Raw genomic sequence first — 19,052 nt, forward strand, 5'->3', positions numbered from 1 at the left:
CGGCGGTCGCCGGGGACCGGCCGCGGCGATGGGAGCCCGCGGCACAAGCGGCTGCGGCGGCGGCAGCGGCGGTGGCGGCCGGGGCGCGGGCGGCCGGAGGCCTGACACACTGGCCGGATAGAGCGGGGCCCAGCGCGGCGGAGCCATGGGCCGGGCCGGGGTCGCGGCGGGGCCGTTGGCGTGGCTGCTCTTCCTCAGCCTCACCCCCTCGGCCGGCGCTACCGCCGCGGTCCCCGCCACCAACGCGAGCGGCGGCGGCCCCGGTGAGTGAGGGACCGTCGCGCGATTCCCCAGCCGGGCCGGCCGCCGGGGACCCCGGCGCTGCGGGGACTGCTGGGAGGGGCGGCCCGGGGAGCACCGGCGCCCGCCCGCTCATTGCGACCCTACCCGCCGTGGGGCCCGTGCACCTGCTCCGGCCCTCCGCGGCGGGGCGGGCGCAGCCTGATGGCTGGAGCCAGGGGGGAGGTTTGAATTTCCGAAGACCGCCGCGGCTCCCACTGACCCACTGTGTGACCTTGGGCAAGTCACTTCTCCTCCCTGGCCTCAGTTTCCTCCTCTGTAAAGTAAGGGAGGGGGTGAGGCTGGACTGGGACTCTAGGCACCTTGAGCTGCCTGGGATGGAGAGGGCAGTGGTCCATTCCTTGTAAAAGTTCTTCCTGAGGAAGGGGGTGTGTGTGTGGGGGGGAGTCATCGGAACGTATTGTGAGGAGGGCAGGTTCCTAGTTGTAATTGGAAAAGGGGTATGGGGGGAGGCCGTTCTTTAAACTACATGCTCACAGGGAAGAGATCATACTTCGCAGCTGGTCTCCGATGAAGGCTCTGGCCAGCGATTTGGCAGGTTCAGAGGACCTGAAAAGTTGCTTCAACAGGACCTAGGGACCTGAGTCAAAAAACCAACAGGCATTTATTAAGCACCTACTGTGTGTGCCAGCCGCTGTGCTAAACACTAGACCCCAGGGATCTCTGGAGCAGGTCCCGATAAGTGTCAAACCTCTTCTAGAGTAGAGGCTATTGTAAGTAATGGATAGGTATTGCCATTTAGCACTCTACTTCAGTTGTAGTGAGTTCAGTTTTAGTGGCCTCCATCCTCCCTTAAAATTATCTCTTTTCAAGGTGGCCCTGCTGAATGATGCAAGCTTTGGGCTTTAAGGGAAGCTTCCCAGGTGTCCCCTGACTTGGTGTAGTTTTGAGGTAAAGCCAAGAGGAGTGAAGATAGACTTCGTTTCAGATAGAGACAATAGGCTGACCTTAGGAGTGTCTTGCTAGTAGTAGGTACCTAATAAATGTTTAATTTAATTGGGTAATGATTTCTTGATTGAACTCCTGGAGAGCTGATTCAGGAATAGAATTCCAGAGATTAAAGTGCTGGGCTGACTTCCTTCTTTGGACCAGGATGTGGAGGTACAATCATGAGTTGGGGTGGGGCTGTAACCTTTAAGACTTCTCTCAATCTAACAGCCTTATTATAGAGCACTTAAGGGGACTGGATTGCAAGCTTCAGAAGTGACCTGGAGAAATGATCTTTCCCTTTCTCAACCCCCCTAGAATTTGCTGGGGACCTCAGATATGTCCCAGGGACACTTTTGGGCCACTTCTCGACTTCCTTCCTTTGAACTGTCTCCACTTTTTCTTGTGGAGTATTGCTTCAAGGGATGGGGGAAGCCACAAGGCAAAATTAAGTGGCAACTTTTTGGGGGATAATCCTATTTCAGCTTTCAAATTGGACAGAAAACTAAGATGGCCGAGTGGGAGGTTTGTTGGCTTGACAATCCAACGATTTATTACGCACCTGCTCTGTATTCAAGAGTCACAATCACGGGGCTTTAAAGACAGAAATGAAAACTGTTCCTGTGAGTGGTACGACATACAGAGATAAGTAAACACAAAATTGAGGAAGAAGAGAGGACTGACAGCAAGAGAGATTAGGCAAGGCTTTACTTAGGCTGAGCTTTAAAGAAAGCTAAGGATTTTAAGAGGCTGAGGTGAGGAGGGAGGAAGTGTGTTCTAGGCATGAATGAATGAAGCAAGCATTTAATAAATTCTCACAAAGTACTGCAATAAATGCTGGTAATGCAAACAGAATAGCAAGACAGTCCCAGCTCTCAAGGACTTACTAATGGAAAAATGACACATATGAAAGGTTTCGACTGCAAATCAGCTGGAAAGGTCCCATGGTCCTAGGGTGTAGTGGCAAAACTTCTTCCTTAATATTCTTTGTACTGATAAAAATCACACCTATTTCTGATGCTAAGCCATTTGACGGTGCCAATGACATTAGACGGTGTCTAATGACAAGAACTTTCTTTTCTGGGTCTTGAGTAGCGGTGGCTGTAACGCTTTCAGGAGCAGCTGCCAGGCTGCATCTCCGCATGGACTACCTCCCAGGATAATGGCTGAGACCTTTGGGAAGCACTGTTTTTCCCAAGGCTCTCAGGCCTAGGATCCTCAGCCATCTCCCCTAAAGTCTGAAGGGATGTGGTGGTGGTGGTGGTGGTGGTGGTGGTGGTGGTGGTGGTGGTGGTTTGACCTTCCGACATGCTGCTGCCTCCCATCTTCCCTCAGTGTGCCTTGCTGCTTAATCTAGGCTGGTTTGCCTTCCTTGTATGTGGTAGTTAGTTGGGATGGCTGGTTCCTTCTCCACAGGAGCCATTTCCCCAAATGATGGTTATGGGGCTGGAGTGAAAGCAGGGCGAGTGGTCTGGGGCAGGGAAGGGATGCTGCCATTCCCAGGGCTCCTGTGTTTATCTGCCTGTTGGTGGCAGTTGATCAGCATCTATTGCTTGGGGTGATGAGGAAGTTAGGCCTCCTCCCCACAACAATTTATCCCCTCAGTGATAACTATGGTGTCTGGGGGCTTGTTATTGGAAGGTCTGAGGAGAGGTGATGGTCAAGGCGGTGGTGGCAGTGGTTTGGCTTACTTGGCATATGCTGCCTTTTGTCTATCAGTCAAGGTACCATCCTGTCATGAGGACCAAGCTGGGTGAAGGTAGGAGATGGAATGCTGAGTTTAGGCAACATGTAGAACAGGTGATTGGAATCTAGAGTTTGTGAAAGGGAATCATGTGAAATAGGTGTAGAAAGGTATAGGCTGAAGCCAGATTGTAGAGAGCTTTAATATAGGCTTAAAAAGTTTGTATTTTATCTTAGCAGAAATAGAAATCCTCTGAAGATTTTTGAGCAGGGAAAGACATGTGCTTTAGAATCATTTTGACAGCTATATGTTTGGACATGGGGGACCCTGAAAGCAGGTAGAGCAATTCAGAGGCTGTTGATGGCTGGTTAGAGGTTGTCCCAGAACTGCAGAGGTCAAAGAAGAAAGAGTTTAAAAAAAAAAGGGGGGGGACGTGTTTTGATACTCCTATCAGAGGTGAATCAGTGCTTCGGAGTAGTTTATTTTCAACTGTCCCCCTTGGCTTCTCAGAAATATTTCTTTCCAGCTCCTGTTCCTTCCAGGAGTCTGTGCCTTCTAGGTTTGCACTGTTTGGAATGAAGGTCTGTTTTTCTTCTCTGAGTATTGAATTCCTGATTTAATTGCTTCAACACCAATTTCCCCACTTCTCCCTTCTATCCTCCTACCTCAGGATTAAAGGCCTAAGGTAGTTGGGTTATTGCTACCCTGTTCTTGAGAGGAGGCGTCTGTCCCAGTGTAACCCCTCCAGCCAGCCTATTGCTTATCCTTTGTCTCACCTTCTCTCTCCCACCCCCTCCTACCCCCAACAGTGAGCCTCTGCTCCCTCACCTCCAAATCATGTTCCAGACTTGCTCTTGGAGCAAAGCCATCCCAGTCTCAGGAGAACCACAGGCCCCCATGGATTCTACCTGTGCCTGCGGGTTGGGTTGTAAACGCAGAGAGATTATTATTTTACTTGGCCTTAGTTGTTTCTATCCAACTATGGCCTAATACATAGGCCAGGGAGGCAGGAGCAGGCCAGAGGCTTACCTGAGATTGATGTTTTGAATGGCAGCTGGGAGGATTTCCAGACTAGAACTTCTGGCCCCTCTGCTCACTGCTCTGCTCAGCCCCATGAAGGAATACTTGAGGAGACAGGCAGGGGAGGGAGTGATTCTGGGGCAAGGTTTTCCCAGGCCTGCTTATCTTTCCCTGATGTTTGTGATTAACAGCCTAATGTTACTCAGTGGTCCATGTATCCATGAACCAAAGCACTAGGCTTCTTGCACATTCAAATCTGACTAGAGAACTAGAGGGAGAAACCAGAGGGGTGGTGGAATTGTGCATTTGATGTGGCAGTACCTGGGCCCAAATCTTACTCCCTGCTACAAAGGAGACTTTTGAAGTAGTCACCAAACTTGTCTCCATTCCTGTGTCACCTTTTTCCTGCTAGACTGCAAGCTCCCCTTTCAGCAGACCGTGTCTTCTATATAGTAAACTCATAAGTGCTTGTTGAATTTGTGGTGGAAAGGGGAATCTGAGTCACCACCTTCTTGTCTAACTGGGATTTGGAAGGACGATATTTGGAAGAGTGAGTTCCTTGGCATGAAACAGTGCTGTAAAAGTGGATGAGCTTACAAATATTTTCATATTCATCCAGTTACCCACACTCCTGGATTCTCTTTGCCACTGGGTGCCCAAGCTGTCATCTTTCTGCCTTTCCTTAATCCACGATATCCTGTCCTTTAGACTACTGACGTTTTGTCCTTTTAGCTTTCTTAGGGTGGAGGGCAGGTCAGCCAAGTTTTAATTGCATTTAATTGAAGGTGTCAGAAGCTATGAGATTATAACCCTGAGCCATGTCACTGAGCCTTTTTAGTTAAGGCCCCAGGCTGGCTGGTCAAAGGCCTTTCCTTCTGGAGTCCCAAGGGAATATAGCCTGGATGTGGTTGGAATATCTGTCCAAGGCTCTTATCGGGGTCTTCTTTCCTGGAAGGTACTCTTCAAAGGAAAACCTACCAGGCTGATCCTTTTAGGGGGATGGGAGTTAAATCTCTGCCCCCTTCAGGGAGAAGGGATATTTAAGAAGTGGAAGCTGCTGCTGTAGGTGTCTGGTCTCTTCAGGCAGCTTTGGAGAAAATCAAGACTAATCTGTTTTCTCAGCCAGTGTCCTCAACGGACTCTTTCCCTCTGCCAGCTGCTTTTTCCAGGGATGTAGTTTCTGGGACAGCTCCTGTGTCTATTGCTTTAACTTCTTAAGGCAATATGACTGTGTTGAAATGTGGTCATTTTTTAATGGCTGCAGGAAGCCCTGATAAGACAATGCTACCACTTTGTGTTTACCTACCATTTACTGTGACTTTGGATGTAGAAGGGGCCGATCACCAAGAGAGACTATGTTGGAGTCCCAGGTTTAGTCTGGAGTTGCTACTCTTAGCCTTGGAGGACCCTGTCACTCTTTCCCAATGACCCTTTTAAAAATACAGCTATACAGGCAGGCCTGTATATCCTTAATTTTTTTCTGTAAATCCCTAATATCAATGCTGGGAGGGAGAATTGAGGTGTGATGGAGAGGGTTAGTTATTTCAGATCAACCTGGGTTATTCAACAATGCATTTTTATCTGGGATAGTCAGCCCTAGTACCTAACAGGAGGATTTTACAACATTGCAGTGGAGTTGAGTTATAATATATTAATAACCTCATTGGATTGAATTGAAATACAGGCATATCCAGTATAACATTACCCTGACCAACTCATTTCACGATAAACATTTATCTTAGTGCCCTCTGTGTGTGAGGAACAGTGCTGGGTATTAGAGATAGGTGTGACACAGACCAAATGCTCTGGAGGAGGGAGACAACACTCACAGATATTGGAAATAGGGGAAGGGGTAGTAAAGCCTTCCTGGAGAAGGGGGAGCCTGGGTTGTACCTCAAAGGAAAGGATATGAATTGGGGATAAGAGGAAGTCCATTCCAAGTATGAAGAATGAAACAGAAAAAGACAAAGGGATAGAGACAGGTCCATTTTGGCTGGAATGTAATATACTGAAAGAGATAGACTGGTATGAGAGATGGCTAGAAAAGTGGATTGGAGCCACGTTATGGATGACCTTGAATTCCAGGATTAGGAATATATTCGTTTGTGGCTTTCTTTGTTGTTGTTCAGTCATTTTTCAGTCATGTCAGACTCTTCATGACCCCATTTTGGGGTTTTCTTGGCAAAGATAGTAGAATGGTTTGAATTTCCTTCTCCAGTTCATTTTACAGATGAGGAAGCTGAGACAAACAGGGTTAGGTGACTTGCCCAGAGTCACACAGCCAGTGAGTGTTTGAAGCCAGATTTGAACTTAGTAAGATGAGTCTTCCTGACTCTAGGCCCTACACTCTATCACCTGCACCACCTAGCTGCCTCTTTGGCTTTAAGGAATCATTTAAGATTTTTTAGAACAGTGACCCAATCAGAGATTATGGTATAAAGCTGTTCCCATCCCCCTAAAACTCTGTGATCTGAGTCTTCACTCTGTTTGTTTCTTTTTTTTGTGGGGTGCAGAGGGATGATGGATGGAAGGAACAGAAGCTCAATGGGAGAACCCCAGTGCCTCCTGGGAGATTCCTCCAGCTTCCCTTCAGGAAAACACAGCCTACCTCAGACCCTCATATCTTCTCTGGATCTCCCTTCAACCTGCACTATTCATTGCTTCCTTAACACAACATCTTCTGTACTTTTCCGCCTTCTGGCCTTTGTTCTCATTGCCTCTTCCACCTTGACTGCATTCTGTCTTCATGCTGTTTGTTGACAGGCCACCCAACCTCTAAGGCTCAGTTCGAATGCTGCATCCTCCATGAAGCCTCGCCTGATTCCTTCCCTCTTCCCCTCACCAGAAATGAGCTCTCCTCTGAAGACCCTGTTGCATTCTGTTATCTCTCTTATGTAATTATCCCACTGTTTGTATTACGGGTTGCTATAACATGATCTCCAAAGAATTGAAGCTGGGGATCACCCAGAGGGTAACGGAGAGGTAGATGTGAGCCAAGTACAACCTATTTCAAATGAGGAATTTTGGCAGAGAAGGCCAGGTAAAGGATGTTATGAGAGGTATATATGACTGGGAAAAAGAGATGAGTTGGCTGTTGGCTAGAGTGAGGGATCATGATAGGCAGCCTGCGTACTCCATTGGCATAGATACAATGCCAGGAGAATGAGAGGAAATCCCCAAGAAGACGACCCCGCCTCAGCAAGGATGTGAACAGAAGTGTCTCAGGTTAAGTTGTAGATGAACTGTAATTTGGGTGGACAGGGTTAGCGAGCTTATCACTGGAAGGAGTACCCACATCATAGATTTATTGGAGCGTATTTACACAATATTTATCCGTGTATATATTTTTTCCTCTCCTAAACTGTGAGCTCTTTGAGGGCAGGACCTGTCTAATTCACTTTTGTTTTCACCTTAGAGCCTACCACAGAGCCATACACATAGTAGTTGTCAGTAAGTATGTCTTAAATTCAAATTCTCATAATAATGTCCTGAGGTTTGGGGAGAGAAGGAAGGTTGTAGAGGATGGGGCTGACTTTGGCTAGAAAGTTGAGGAGAGATGAGGCAGCAGGCAAGCTGAGACTTTACCCAGTTTGGATCTGATTGCTTTATGCAGAGGAACAGGGGACATATGGCTAATATAGTGGTGAAGAAAATGATTAGTAATGAATAGTCACTGGAGGGGCCTGGCCTAAATTCAGAAATTGACAAGATACCCTGCTACTAGTCCTGGGTATGAGGGATGGGGTACCTTCAAGCTCAGGGAGAGGGGGACAGGCTCAGTATGGGTTACTTAGAGGATTATTTAGTGGACACTATCCCAATATCTCTGTCTTTAATGTGGAGACGAGCAAACGGAATCCCACAGCGGGAAATGGACCTACTGAAAGTCACATAGAGAGTAAGACAGAACTTGGGATTTGGACCTATGTCGTCCAGATCCTCTTTCAGTTGTCTTGGCACCACACCACCTCTTGAATTCAGAGGAACAGTTCCTTCATGAAAAAGTGAGTCCACCATAAGGATTCAAAGAAGAAGACTAGATTTCCCTGTCCTTGTTTAAGGGCCCCACTGAGTATGCCTGTGTATCACAGTGTTTGAAGGACTGATATATAGTTGAGCCTAATGTGTTCTCTGGGAATGAGGCCTTGGCTTAGTCTAATCCCTCTGGAGCTGAGTTGGCCCTGGGCCTCACAAGGGCTATGTGAGCTGTTCAGGCTGAGTCAGCTTCCCAGGGGACTCGGGCATCCTGACACCTAGTTCTCACTAGGCTGGGAGTCCCTGCTGTGCTGGGATTTCTGAGCACATCCCTCAGTATTCCTTTCTGGTTCCTGGAGCACATCAATGAGTTCCATATCCTCCCTTGATTCAATAAAACAAATAAAAGAGACTGAGCCTTCAGCTCGTGGGCTAAAGTCCCCAGGGGGAGGCTGGTGTGAGTCACTCACAACTTTAGCAGGTCAAGACTTCCACTTGTGATCAGAGAAGTGGAAGGGTCTTCAGAAGTCATCTAGGCCCCTCTCTACTTGAAGGAGAAAGCTTCTCCTCTTCAGCATCCACATTAAGCATTTGAATAATGGCCATTTGAAAATTGACGGTGGGGGCAGCTAGCTAGACAGCTAGCTAGATAGATAGATAGAGGGTGGTATAGTGGATAGAGCACTGGCCCTGAAGTAGGGAGGACCTGAGTTCAAATTTGGCCTCAGACCAAACACTTGACACTTACTAGCCGTGTGACCCTGGGCAAGTCACTTACCCCCAATTGCCTAAAAAACAAAACAAAGCAAAAGAAAAAATTGGCGGTAAAAAGGAAATACTTTGTAGCAAGGCTTTGGTTTTGTGAAGGTCTTCCTTATATTGATGTGACATCTGCTTCCATGGAACATCCAGCCATTGGTCCAAAGTTTGCCCTGTGGGGCCAAGCAGAATAAGGGAACACCACGTGGAATCCCTTTACATGTTTTTAGACAAAGCTGATGACTCCACAAGACATAAAGAAATAATAAAAGAGCCAAAAGATATTTGAAGATGATCATTATGTGCCCAAGACTCCTCTTCTCCAGGCTTATTATCCTCAGTTCAGAGACTCAAAGCTGAGTAGATACCTCCTGGTCCTTGGGATCAGAAGACCTGAACTTAGGTCTGTCACTGTCTATTGTGTGACCCTAGTCAAGTCCCTTCATGCTATATTTTTCTCCTAGTTATAAGATAGGAATGATTTTATGCTTTTCTCAAATATACTTTAGCTTAGCATCATCTCTGAGACAACTGCTTTGTCAGCTCCCTTGGCTCTGGGGTCACTGAAGCGGCAGTCTCCTGGTAATTGGTCCCATGAGAGGTTTACCTCTCACTTCCTTTTCTTACTTGTCAGCCCCTTTCAGCCATTGGTCCCAGCCCTCCATTTGCCTCCTGCCAATCCTGTTTTTGCTCTCTGTCCTGAAGGCATTGACTCAAGGAAATCAGTCTCTTCCTGACCCTAGTTGGGTCATGCTAGCATTTTTTCCAGGATCTAGTCATTTCAACCTTTCTGACAGCCTCTGCCAGGACATCAGGACCAGGGAAACTGGGAGTGGGGATGGATCAAAGGCCTTCAAAACTGTCCACCATCCCCTTCTTTTAGGGTCTTCTGCTAAAGAATTTGGAAGTCTCAAGCCTCTGAATCTTCTATCCTGACACCCTTAATCTTGATGTTGGAGCCTCAGAGAGGCTCCAATATCAGAGAGAAGCCTATTTAAGCTAAGCTGATGCCAAGCAATATCTTTCTTTGCTTCCTGCCAGTCTGGCTGGGGAAGAGGGGTCAGAGGGGCACCATGGCCCTGCTTCAGTGGTTGGCTTCAGTGTTAAGGGAGCTTGAGAAAAGTCAAGATCACTCACTTCAAGTTAAGAGCAGGGCTATATCTATCTCTCTCTGTGCCTCTTTGCCCAAGAGGAGGGCAACCTAAACCCTTCTGGCACTGAATGCCTCCTGTATTTATAAGCAGGATATTTAACTGTGCCTTCCCCCTCACCTCAGCTCCATGGTGATTATCATGGTGAGAACACTCAATGCACCATTTTTAACTTGAACTCTAGCAACCTGGTGGAGAGCAGCTGCTGCTGTTCCCCCAGGTATGGACAAACTAGAACGCAGGATCCACCACATATTTTCCTCTAGGACTTCCTGCTAGAGTTCACTCAGGCCACGCTAGTAGTCCAGAAGCTGAAAGTGACCCTGAGGCAGCATGATGTGGTAGAAATAGTCCTGTTTTGGGAGTCAGGAGACCTGACTTATGGTGGGTAACCCTGAGGAAGTCACTTCTCTCTGGGCCTCAGTTTCCTCAATGTAAAATGAGAATAACTTTGTCCTATTCAGTTAACAAGTTCAACAAATATTTCTTTAATTAATACTTTTTTTTTTTTTTTTAGGTAATTGGGGTAAGTGACTTGCCCAGGGTCACACAGCTAGTAAGTGTCAAGTGTTTGGTCTGAGGCCGAATTTGAACTCAGGTCCTTCTGACTTCAGGGCTGGTGCTCTATCCACTGCGCCACCTAGCTGCCCCAACAAACATTTCTTAAAACGTGTAAGAAAGACGCAGTGCTGGATGCTGGTGATAGCTATGACACAGACCCTATTCTCAAAGAACCAGCAATCTATTATGAGAGGAATGGGGTGGAAATGAGATATTACTCAAATAAGTATGGTTAAAAAAAGTTGTTACACATAGGGATAATTTACTAGGGATAGTTCAAGGCAAAGTGCTAGGAGAAATTTGAGGAGAAAGAGACCGTTTTCTGTTGAAGTGGGAAGTTGTAGGAAGTCAAGGAAGGGTTCACAGAAGACATGACACCTGCATGTGGCTTGGAAGGAAAGGAGATTTTCAACAGATGTAGCTGGACAGAAAGTCTATTCTAGATTTTGGGGGAATGTTATCAGTAAAAACATGAAAACAAAAGGCAAGATAAGAATGGCAGATAGGTGATAGTCCAGTTTGGGTGGAGTGTAGAATATGTGAAAGAGAACAATAAAAAGATACAGCCAGAACAATAGATAGGAGCCAGATTATAGAGCAATTTAAATGCCAGGATAAGGAATTTAAACTATTTGGTAAAGCAATATATTTCTGGCATGCATAAATTGGTGCAGCTAGGTGGCATAGTACATAAAATGCTGGGCCTAGAGTCAGGAAGACCTGAGTTTAGTTCTAGCTCTGTGACCCTGGGCATTTGACCTCTGCTCAGTTTCCTCAACTGTAAAATAGGGATAATAATAGCACCTACCACCCAAGGTTGTTGTATTTTTTTTTGTTGGGGGCGGTGCTAGGCAATGGGGTTAAGTGACTTGCCCAGGGTCACACAGCTAGTAAGTGTTATGTGTCTGAGGTCGGATTTGAACTCAGGTCCTCCTGAATCCAGGGCCGGTGCTCTATCCACTGCCCTACCTAGCTGCCCCCACCCCAGGTTGTTGTAAAGATCACATGAGATGATATTTGTAAAAAGTGCTTAGCACAGCATCTGGCATATAGTAGGCACTTTAGAAATGCTTATTCCCTTTTCCCTTTCCCTTATAAATTACTACTATTAATAATACTAGTAGCTTAATTTATATAGCACTTTCTAGTTTTATAATAATAATAATAATAACTGACATTTGTATAGCACTTTAATATTTACAAAGTACTTTATGTGTATTATTTCATTTTGATCCTAAGAGCAACCTTGTGAAGTAGATATTGCAGGTTGCATTAACTCCATTTAGCTGAGACTGAACGAGATTAAATATTTTGACCAGGGCCACATAACTAGTGCATATCAGAGGCAGGATTTGACCTCAGGTTTCTCTTTATTCCAAGTCCACCATCTTGCATAACAACCCTGTGAGACAGATAGGGAAAGAATTATTATCCCCATTTTATAAATGAAGGAAACTGAGGCCGAGTGGCCCCCAGTGGTCCAGTGACTCACCAGAATCATAGTACTAATAAATGATGGAACTGGGACTCTAGTCCAGCTGGCTGTACTCTTGAGGTCACCCAGTGGCCTCTCCACTACATTGCCTTCTTATAATAAAGGTCCCCACACAGAAATATAACTCTCATGGGTAGGGACAGCATCCGTGACTCATGCCAGCCGTGTGTGTCGAAGACTTCTTTTTAGCCGTCCTTCTCAGCACACAACCTGATGCTCTGTTTCTGGATATGGGGGGGGGAGAGGTACGTGGTTTGTTGAAAGGGAGGATGGGGGTGTGCTGTCTGAAGCAAGTTGTTGCTTGCCTCAGGGAAGGAGCAGTCCTCCACAGACTGCCCCGCCCTCAATGACCATTCCTTCCTTCCCCCAGACCTGATGTATTCCTATGAGTACTTTGTCCAGAGCCCCCAGAAGTTGTCCTTCTACAGCTGGTATGGCAGCACCAAGCTCTACCACTTCCGGGTGCCTTCTGACACAATGCTACTCCGTTGGCTGCTGCAGGCATTCAAGGGCCCAGGCTCTGAGTGCACAGATGTGGAGATCACCGTGTAGGTGCCAGTCTGACGCTCTCTCGGTACCCTTCCACATCTGCCCCTCATGACTCACTCCATATCCCTCCTACTGCACCCTTGTCTTTCGGTCAGCTTTGCCCCTCACTGGCACGCTCCCCACCCCTTTCAGCTTGCTGAGGGAGTCCTCAACCTGCATGTTACCTGGCTCCCTCATACAGCCTTGGCTTGGGCTGCCCAAGACCTTGATCTTAACTCCAACTATTTGTTTCCATCTACCCTTCCTGCTGGGAGGAGGGAGCATGGTCTTGATCCCTCCCTGTTCTTTCTGCCTCCAGCCACTTCCGTTCCGGTGCTCCTCCAGTCATCAACCCTCTGGGCACCAAGTTCCCAGACAACACCACAGTCCGGCCCTCATTTTCCATAAAACTAATACACAACAACACTATCATCAATGTCTCCAGCCCTGCACCTGGCGACTGGTTCATCGCAGCCCACTTGCCCCGCTCACCCCAGAAAATAGAAGTAAAGGTAAGAGTGAGGAAGTCCTTTCCCTTCCCTGCCCTCTCAGACCCCTCTGGCATGACAGCCTCTCCCTGACGTTGCCTCCTTTTTCTCTTGGAGATCCCACACAGAGTGTAGTGACCTCTCTTCTCTCCTTTAGGAGTCCCCCCCCGACCCCATCACCTCAGACCCAGTAACATAGTGACCTTTCCCCTTGAAGATCCCCAGCATGCCATTTCTAAAATACATGTGCAGCATTATCCCTCCTCCCTCTCTTATCTCTCTAGGGCGTCGCCAACCCCTGTACCTACGTCTTCCAACCGGATATGCTGGTGCTACGACTGACTGATGTTACCGTTCTACAGCCTGACACGCCCCTCTCACAGACCCTCTCTGGCTCCCAGTTGAGGCATCTCAAGTGAGTTGGGGGTCAGAGTCCTCAAGTACAGAGCCCTGCACTCAGGAAGGGATTGGACATTAGATCTGGTTGAGTCATGGAATTTTAGAGGCACATCTGTTGCCTTTCACAGTTCTGTGTCCCTGTCCTCCCCCCAAAATTCATTGTTGTATTTGATCCTCACAATATCCAATTTAATTCAGAAACATTTATTAAATACCTGTTACGTGCACAGCATTGTAGTATATGCTGAGAATACAAAGTCAAATAGTCCCTGCCTTCTGGGAGCTTACATTCTACTGGGAGGATACAACGTGTGTACAGATAAGTAAATACAAAGTATATGAAAGTTAGATACAAAATAATTTCCAATAGAAAGAATACAAACGAAGTAGGGAATAAGGTGGTGGTGGGAAGACATAGATCAGGAAAAGTCTTCTGTGGGAGGTGACCCCCAAATTTTACTTTGAAAGAAACTAGATGTTTTGAGAAGCAGTGGGTGTTCCGGGCATGGGGTGGGGACGTAAAGTGTCTTGGATGGGGAACAGCTAGTGGGTCAGTTTGACTAGAATAAAGAATATGTGAAAGACAGTAATTGGAAACAAACCTGGAAAAGTTCCCAGGAAATAGGAGAGGTGAAACTGAAACTTCACGGGAGAAGCCTGCAGCTGGTAAATGATACACTAGGACCAGAGTCGAGGATTCCTGACTCTCAGTCCCAGACTGAAACTAAGTGGCAAAAGGGGTGGGAGGGGAGATTGTAAATGATGTGGCAGAGAGAAGTGGAGTGGGCGTGGAGGGAACCATGGACGTTGGTGAAGGCCTGGGCTCAGGGCTTTTCCCAGCAACTGAGTGGGAGGTTATCACCAAGCAGTCCCTTTGGCTTACAGGGTCTTCATCCCCAAGTATACCTCAGACCTCCAACTGGAACTGAGGAGCTGTGTGTCTAATGGGAGCCAGGTCTGCCCAGTACACCTCGTTGTTGGGCCCAACACCCTGCCCCAGTCCTTTCAGAAGGTCTTCAGCTGTACAGACCAGCATGAGCCCTGCCGCCTGCACCTACCTGCACCCCCCTGGGACACTTGGCTCCAGGTGACAGCTGAGGGCAGGGCAGAACCCAACGTCAGCGTGACCTTCGATGCTGTTGCCTCCTTCACAGGTTGGCCAGCCCCTGGCTTATCACCATCTTCACGGTCCTGACACTGCGATGATTTTCTGAGGCTTGGGAAGGAGATGCTGCCATCCTGCAGCTCTTTATTCAAACCATTCCCTTCCTTCCCGTTGCCTTGGGAATAGTTGACTAGCATTGTACCAAGTTATTCCTAAATCCCTCTTACAGCTGTTCAGCTGCCACTATTAGCTAAATCACATGGAATCTCAAGCGGAAGCACTGCCCACCCATACTGGCCGTAGTATGGCCTGTAAACCCCTCCTGAGAGTTGCTTCTTGAGTTAGCCTATTCTCTTCACCCGTACACCTGGAGCTCCCTTTCTTCCCATCTCTAAAAGTAATCCTGATCCTCTCCTTCTAGACTCATGGAAGCCATTGAGCTTTTCTTTCCCCAAGATATACCCCTTTCCCGCTTGGCCCAAGTGATACCCTACTGGGCTGAGCAAACTCCCTTCCTTCTCAAGGCTGTTGAAGCTCTGTCCCCTTCCCTCAATGTATTCCCCTTCAAGACCTCTTCTTTCCTGGGTCTGCAACTTCCCTCCCTCCTAGCTGCTGACTTTCATTCCGTTTGTTCTCTGGGCAGTGTGCCGGCCAGGGAGTCTGGGACCCTTGGTTGTCTCCTACATCAGCCTGAACCAGAGTCTCAACGCATCAGCAGCCTCTCTGTCCATGGGGCGAAGCCCTTGGCACCTTGGCAAGAGGATGGGTGTGGGCAGCAGCCCCTTTTCCCTTGTCGGGGACTTCCGAAATGCCTCGGCTCTGAGTGGCTTCTGCCTCCTCAGCTACCCGGTTATTCGGGAGGAGCTGGATGTGGTTTCCGTTCGCTTCTGGCCCCTGAGTGGTTCTGGGATCATTGTGTGGTCCAGTCTGCCCACCCTGTTCCCGATCAATCTCAACACAGGCATGGATAGTGGCAGCACCTTCATCGTCAGCCTGAAGCTCAATACGGTGCCTGCCTAGGGTTGGGATTGGAGGGTTGTGGGTGGGAAGAGATTTTCCCTGGAATGTGACATGAGGAAGCTTTCAGAGATATTACAGGTCGCCAGAGGCAATGTGCCCACTGCTGGTGTGCCAAGCTTAGTTCCTGACTCCCTCAACAACTTCACCGCAGTCCCCAGACCTTCTAATATGTTCATTTTCTCTTTGATGAGAGACTTTTATTTCCCAAAGACCTTGCACTGACAGAGACTAGAAATTGCCAATTCTTTAAATATTTACCAAATGCCTATTGTGTGTCCAGCCCTGTGGCAGGCACTATTGGGGGAAGGGTGAGAAAAGAGAGAGAAAATGTGGTCCTTACCCTCAAGGAACCTCCAGTCTAGCAACGGAAGCATTTGTCCCTGCATTTAAGCAGCCATTTACAAAGTGCTTGTTATGTGTAGGACCTTGTGCTGAGCAAGCAGTGAAGGAGATAAAAGAGATGAACAAGCGTTGGTCCAGCTATCCAAGATCTTGCCCCCTAGGTGGGGGAGCAGAGTAGACAAAATATAGAGAAATACAACACAAGGAAGAGTGTGTTTAAGTGTAGAGGTGTCATAAAACCAAAATGTTTTGAGTCCTGAGGGGAAAGAGTACTGAATTGTTAAGAGAAAGTTTCTTGGAGAAAGGATCTGAGCTGGACCTTTGAAGGATAAGTAGATAAAATTCTACAGACAGAGCCTAAGGGGGTGTGGAATTGTGGGGCAGGGTTAGGATTTCGGGAAGAGTAGCTACCTGAACAAAGATTTGAGAAAGCCTTTGGGAGCAAGGTGAGTAAACCCAGTGAAAGAAAGAGGGACCTAGGGAGGAATCACTGGCTGTATCTGGAAAAGAAGTATAGGGAAATCAGTTTGACTGGAAAATAGAACAAATCATGGGGAGGAGTATGAGATCCGGATGGAGACATAAGGTGGTGCCCAATTGTAGAGAGGCTTGAACTGTATCCTCCAGGAAATGGGAAACCATTAAAGGTTTTTGTGATCCAGCCTATGCATCAGAAAGATTCTATTCTTGTATTATGAATGTATTCAGAATGTATTGTTAGGGAAAGAAACTGGAGGCCGAAAGACTGACTAGTCCTTTATAGCCGGGTTCCAGGCCTGATTTTTCAGGGGCCTTACAGTGGAACTGGAAAGACAAAGCTAACACATATGAAATAATTAGAAAACAATATAATGATAGACTATAATCATTCACACATAATTATAGTCTATCTTATATTGTTTATAGTCTTATATAAAAGAGCATAGTCTGTCTTATTTAAAAACTGCCAAAACAGTTTTTAAGAAGCTCAGAAAGAGGAATCCCTTTAGGGTGGTCAAGAAAAGTTTCACAGAGAAAGTATTTAAAGTGTGCTTTAGAGGAACGATAGAATTTCGATGGGGAAAAGGCAGGGCCTTCAGCAGTCAGACTAGGCCCACCCCTGTCATATCAGGGGTAAACCCATTTCTCTAACCTCTGAGTTAGATGAGAAAGGTCTGAGTCCCGCACCTAGGCTGGGGGTAGGCACAGAGGCTTAAGACTGACCATTGGAATCTGTCCCTTGCAGACTCTGGGCAGTAACAACATTTCAGTGGTTGGTTGCCTGAGTGCCACTTCGCCTGTCCTCAGCCTCAGTACCTCTCAAAACTGCACTACAGGTACAGGAATGAAGTAGAAGCCCCTGTCCCTGGGGCCTCTTTTTCTGGGGGAAGAGGCAGTCCTAAGGGAAGACCCCTGTCCCTGGAACACCTAAACTGTGGGAGGGCATAGGAAGAACTATTTCATCCCTGCTTTAGTTCCCTCAACCCAGCCTGAAAAGCAGGGGAAATGGGTAACAATAGATTAGAGGAAGGAGGTTTTCCATCTTTGGCTCCCCAGGCCTTCCTGTCTCACTGGAGGCTGCACTAACCAACAGCAACACATCTTTCCCTTGTCCCTTTAGCTTTTTTCGAAGGATACTCCTTGTACCTGTCTGACTCTTCTCGTGAGGCTATGCTTTCTGTCCCCTATCCAGAGACTGGCAATTGGTACCTCTCCTTACAGCTCATCTGCCCAACGAATGTGAGGTGAGTGTCCAAGGGGATGTGGTCAGGGGACCAAGAGTTCCATGGATAGTCCCAGGAACAGGATAAATTGGATCCTCTCTGAGATTTCCAAAGGGCCAGATTTTGGAGCATGGGCTCTCCCTTTCTGTTGGTTGGGGACTTGTCCCCCGCTTGGCCTTTTTTGCCTTCTTTCAGTCACTGAAGGGATATCACTATTAGAGGATGGTAATAATAACAGTTTACATTTCTCTGGCTCTTTACAGTCTACAAAGCACTTTCTTTTTAACAACCCTGTGAGGTAGGTGATATAAATATTATTATCCCCATTTTACAGATAAGGAAACTGAGGCTCAAAAAGTTTAAGTTTCTTGTCCGAGGTCAAACAGCTAGTAAGTATCAGAGCCTAGACTCAAACCCAGGACAACTGGCCCCCATTCCAGTGCTCTTTTGATTGCATTACACTCCATCTTAATATTACGTACAGTAGGGGCTTCCCTACCCCGTTTTTAGTGCCCAGGAAGCCAATATGGGGAAGGGCAGCCTCAATGGCTAGAACACAAAGAGGGGGAAGATGTGGAAGACAAGACTGACCCAGAACAAGGCACAGAATAGAGAGGGCATTGGATCAGATTGCTAACTAGCTGATAGCTTCTAAAGATCTAAAGATCTGGGCAGTAACAACATTTCAGTGGTTGGTTGCCTGACTGCCACTTCGCCTGTCCTCAGCCTTATTTGTGTGTCCCTCTGCCCTTTACAGTGAGTGTCAGCAGGTTCAAGCCAATGTAGAGGCTTCCATGTCCCTGACCCCCTGCTTCAATGACTGTGGCCCCTATGGCCAGTGTAGACTGCTCCGAAGACATGGGTACCTTTATGCCAGCTGTACCTGCAAAGCTGGTGAGTAGTACTTGACTCTTTCCTGGGAGGGGAAACCCTAGGTTGGAATTGTTTCTCTAATTCATACCCAGAAAGGACCCTGGGACATGGGACCAATAGTCATAGTCTCTCTTAGATTCCTAGGACCTTGGGGACCCAGCCATCTATCCTTAGGACAGTATGGAGTAGGGCGGAGAAACCAGAATTCTGGCCTATGAGATCATTGCAAGGAGTATAACGAGTCTAGCAGCCCTAGGGGCGTGGCGAGGGTTCTGCCCTAAAGAGAGGAAGCCCCTTTAGAAGAAAGGCAAGGTTAAGGGACCCTTCCCTGCTTCTTCAATGCCTCATTCATTTTTTGTTTTTGTTTTTTTTTTTCCTCTCAGCATCCTGCTATGCTTTTCTTAGGGCCCTTCCTCATTCCTGGAGCTGCTAAGACTTTCTGCCTCATTACCCAGACCCTGGTAGGCCAGGGAGGGGAGTTCATTCTACTGATGAGGAAATGTGGGGCTTAGAGCCCCATCTTGATACCCCACCTCAGGCCTTTCCTCCTCCCTAGAATGAGACTTCCTGATTTGAATTCCATCTCTCCTCCAAACTTTGCTATTTCTGTTGAGACTACCACCATTTTTCTAGTCATTCAGATTTATAATCTTGGAGTCATCCATGGTTCTTCATATTTATAATCTTGGAGTCATCCATGGTTCTTTTCTCTCCCTCTCCCT

At 47.3% G+C, this 19,052-nt stretch overlaps 1 protein-coding gene across 2 annotated transcripts in view; it reads left to right on the plus strand.

Moving 5' to 3' along the window:
- The first annotated feature begins 221 nt into the window (after positions 1-221).
- Positions 222-19,052, plus strand: part of LOC114043943 (post-GPI attachment to proteins factor 6-like) — a 29,856-nt gene continuing 11,025 nt past the window's right edge. Inside the window, exons 1-9 of one of the 2 annotated variants that reach the window (XM_027863209.1) lie at positions 222-263; positions 12,243-12,420; positions 12,720-12,912; positions 13,173-13,303; positions 14,173-14,441; positions 15,036-15,400; positions 16,980-17,070; positions 17,355-17,478; positions 18,215-18,351. In XM_027863209.1, the coding sequence (XP_027719010.1) occupies positions 12,248-12,420; positions 12,720-12,912; positions 13,173-13,303; positions 14,173-14,441; positions 15,036-15,400; positions 16,980-17,070; positions 17,355-17,478; positions 18,215-18,351 (1,483 nt within the window). In that variant the 5' untranslated portion in view covers positions 222-263; positions 12,243-12,247. The remainder of the gene's footprint in view (positions 264-12,242; positions 12,421-12,719; positions 12,913-13,172; positions 13,304-14,172; positions 14,442-15,035; positions 15,401-16,979; positions 17,071-17,354; positions 17,479-18,214; positions 18,352-19,052) is intronic. The other variant, XM_027863210.1, reaches the window with a different exon arrangement.

Source organism: Vombatus ursinus, unplaced genomic scaffold (genome assembly GCF_900497805.2).
Source record: "Vombatus ursinus unplaced genomic scaffold, bare-nosed wombat genome assembly UNPS02014770.1, whole genome shotgun sequence".
NCBI classification, from domain to species: Eukaryota; Metazoa; Chordata; class Mammalia; order Diprotodontia; family Vombatidae; genus Vombatus; species Vombatus ursinus.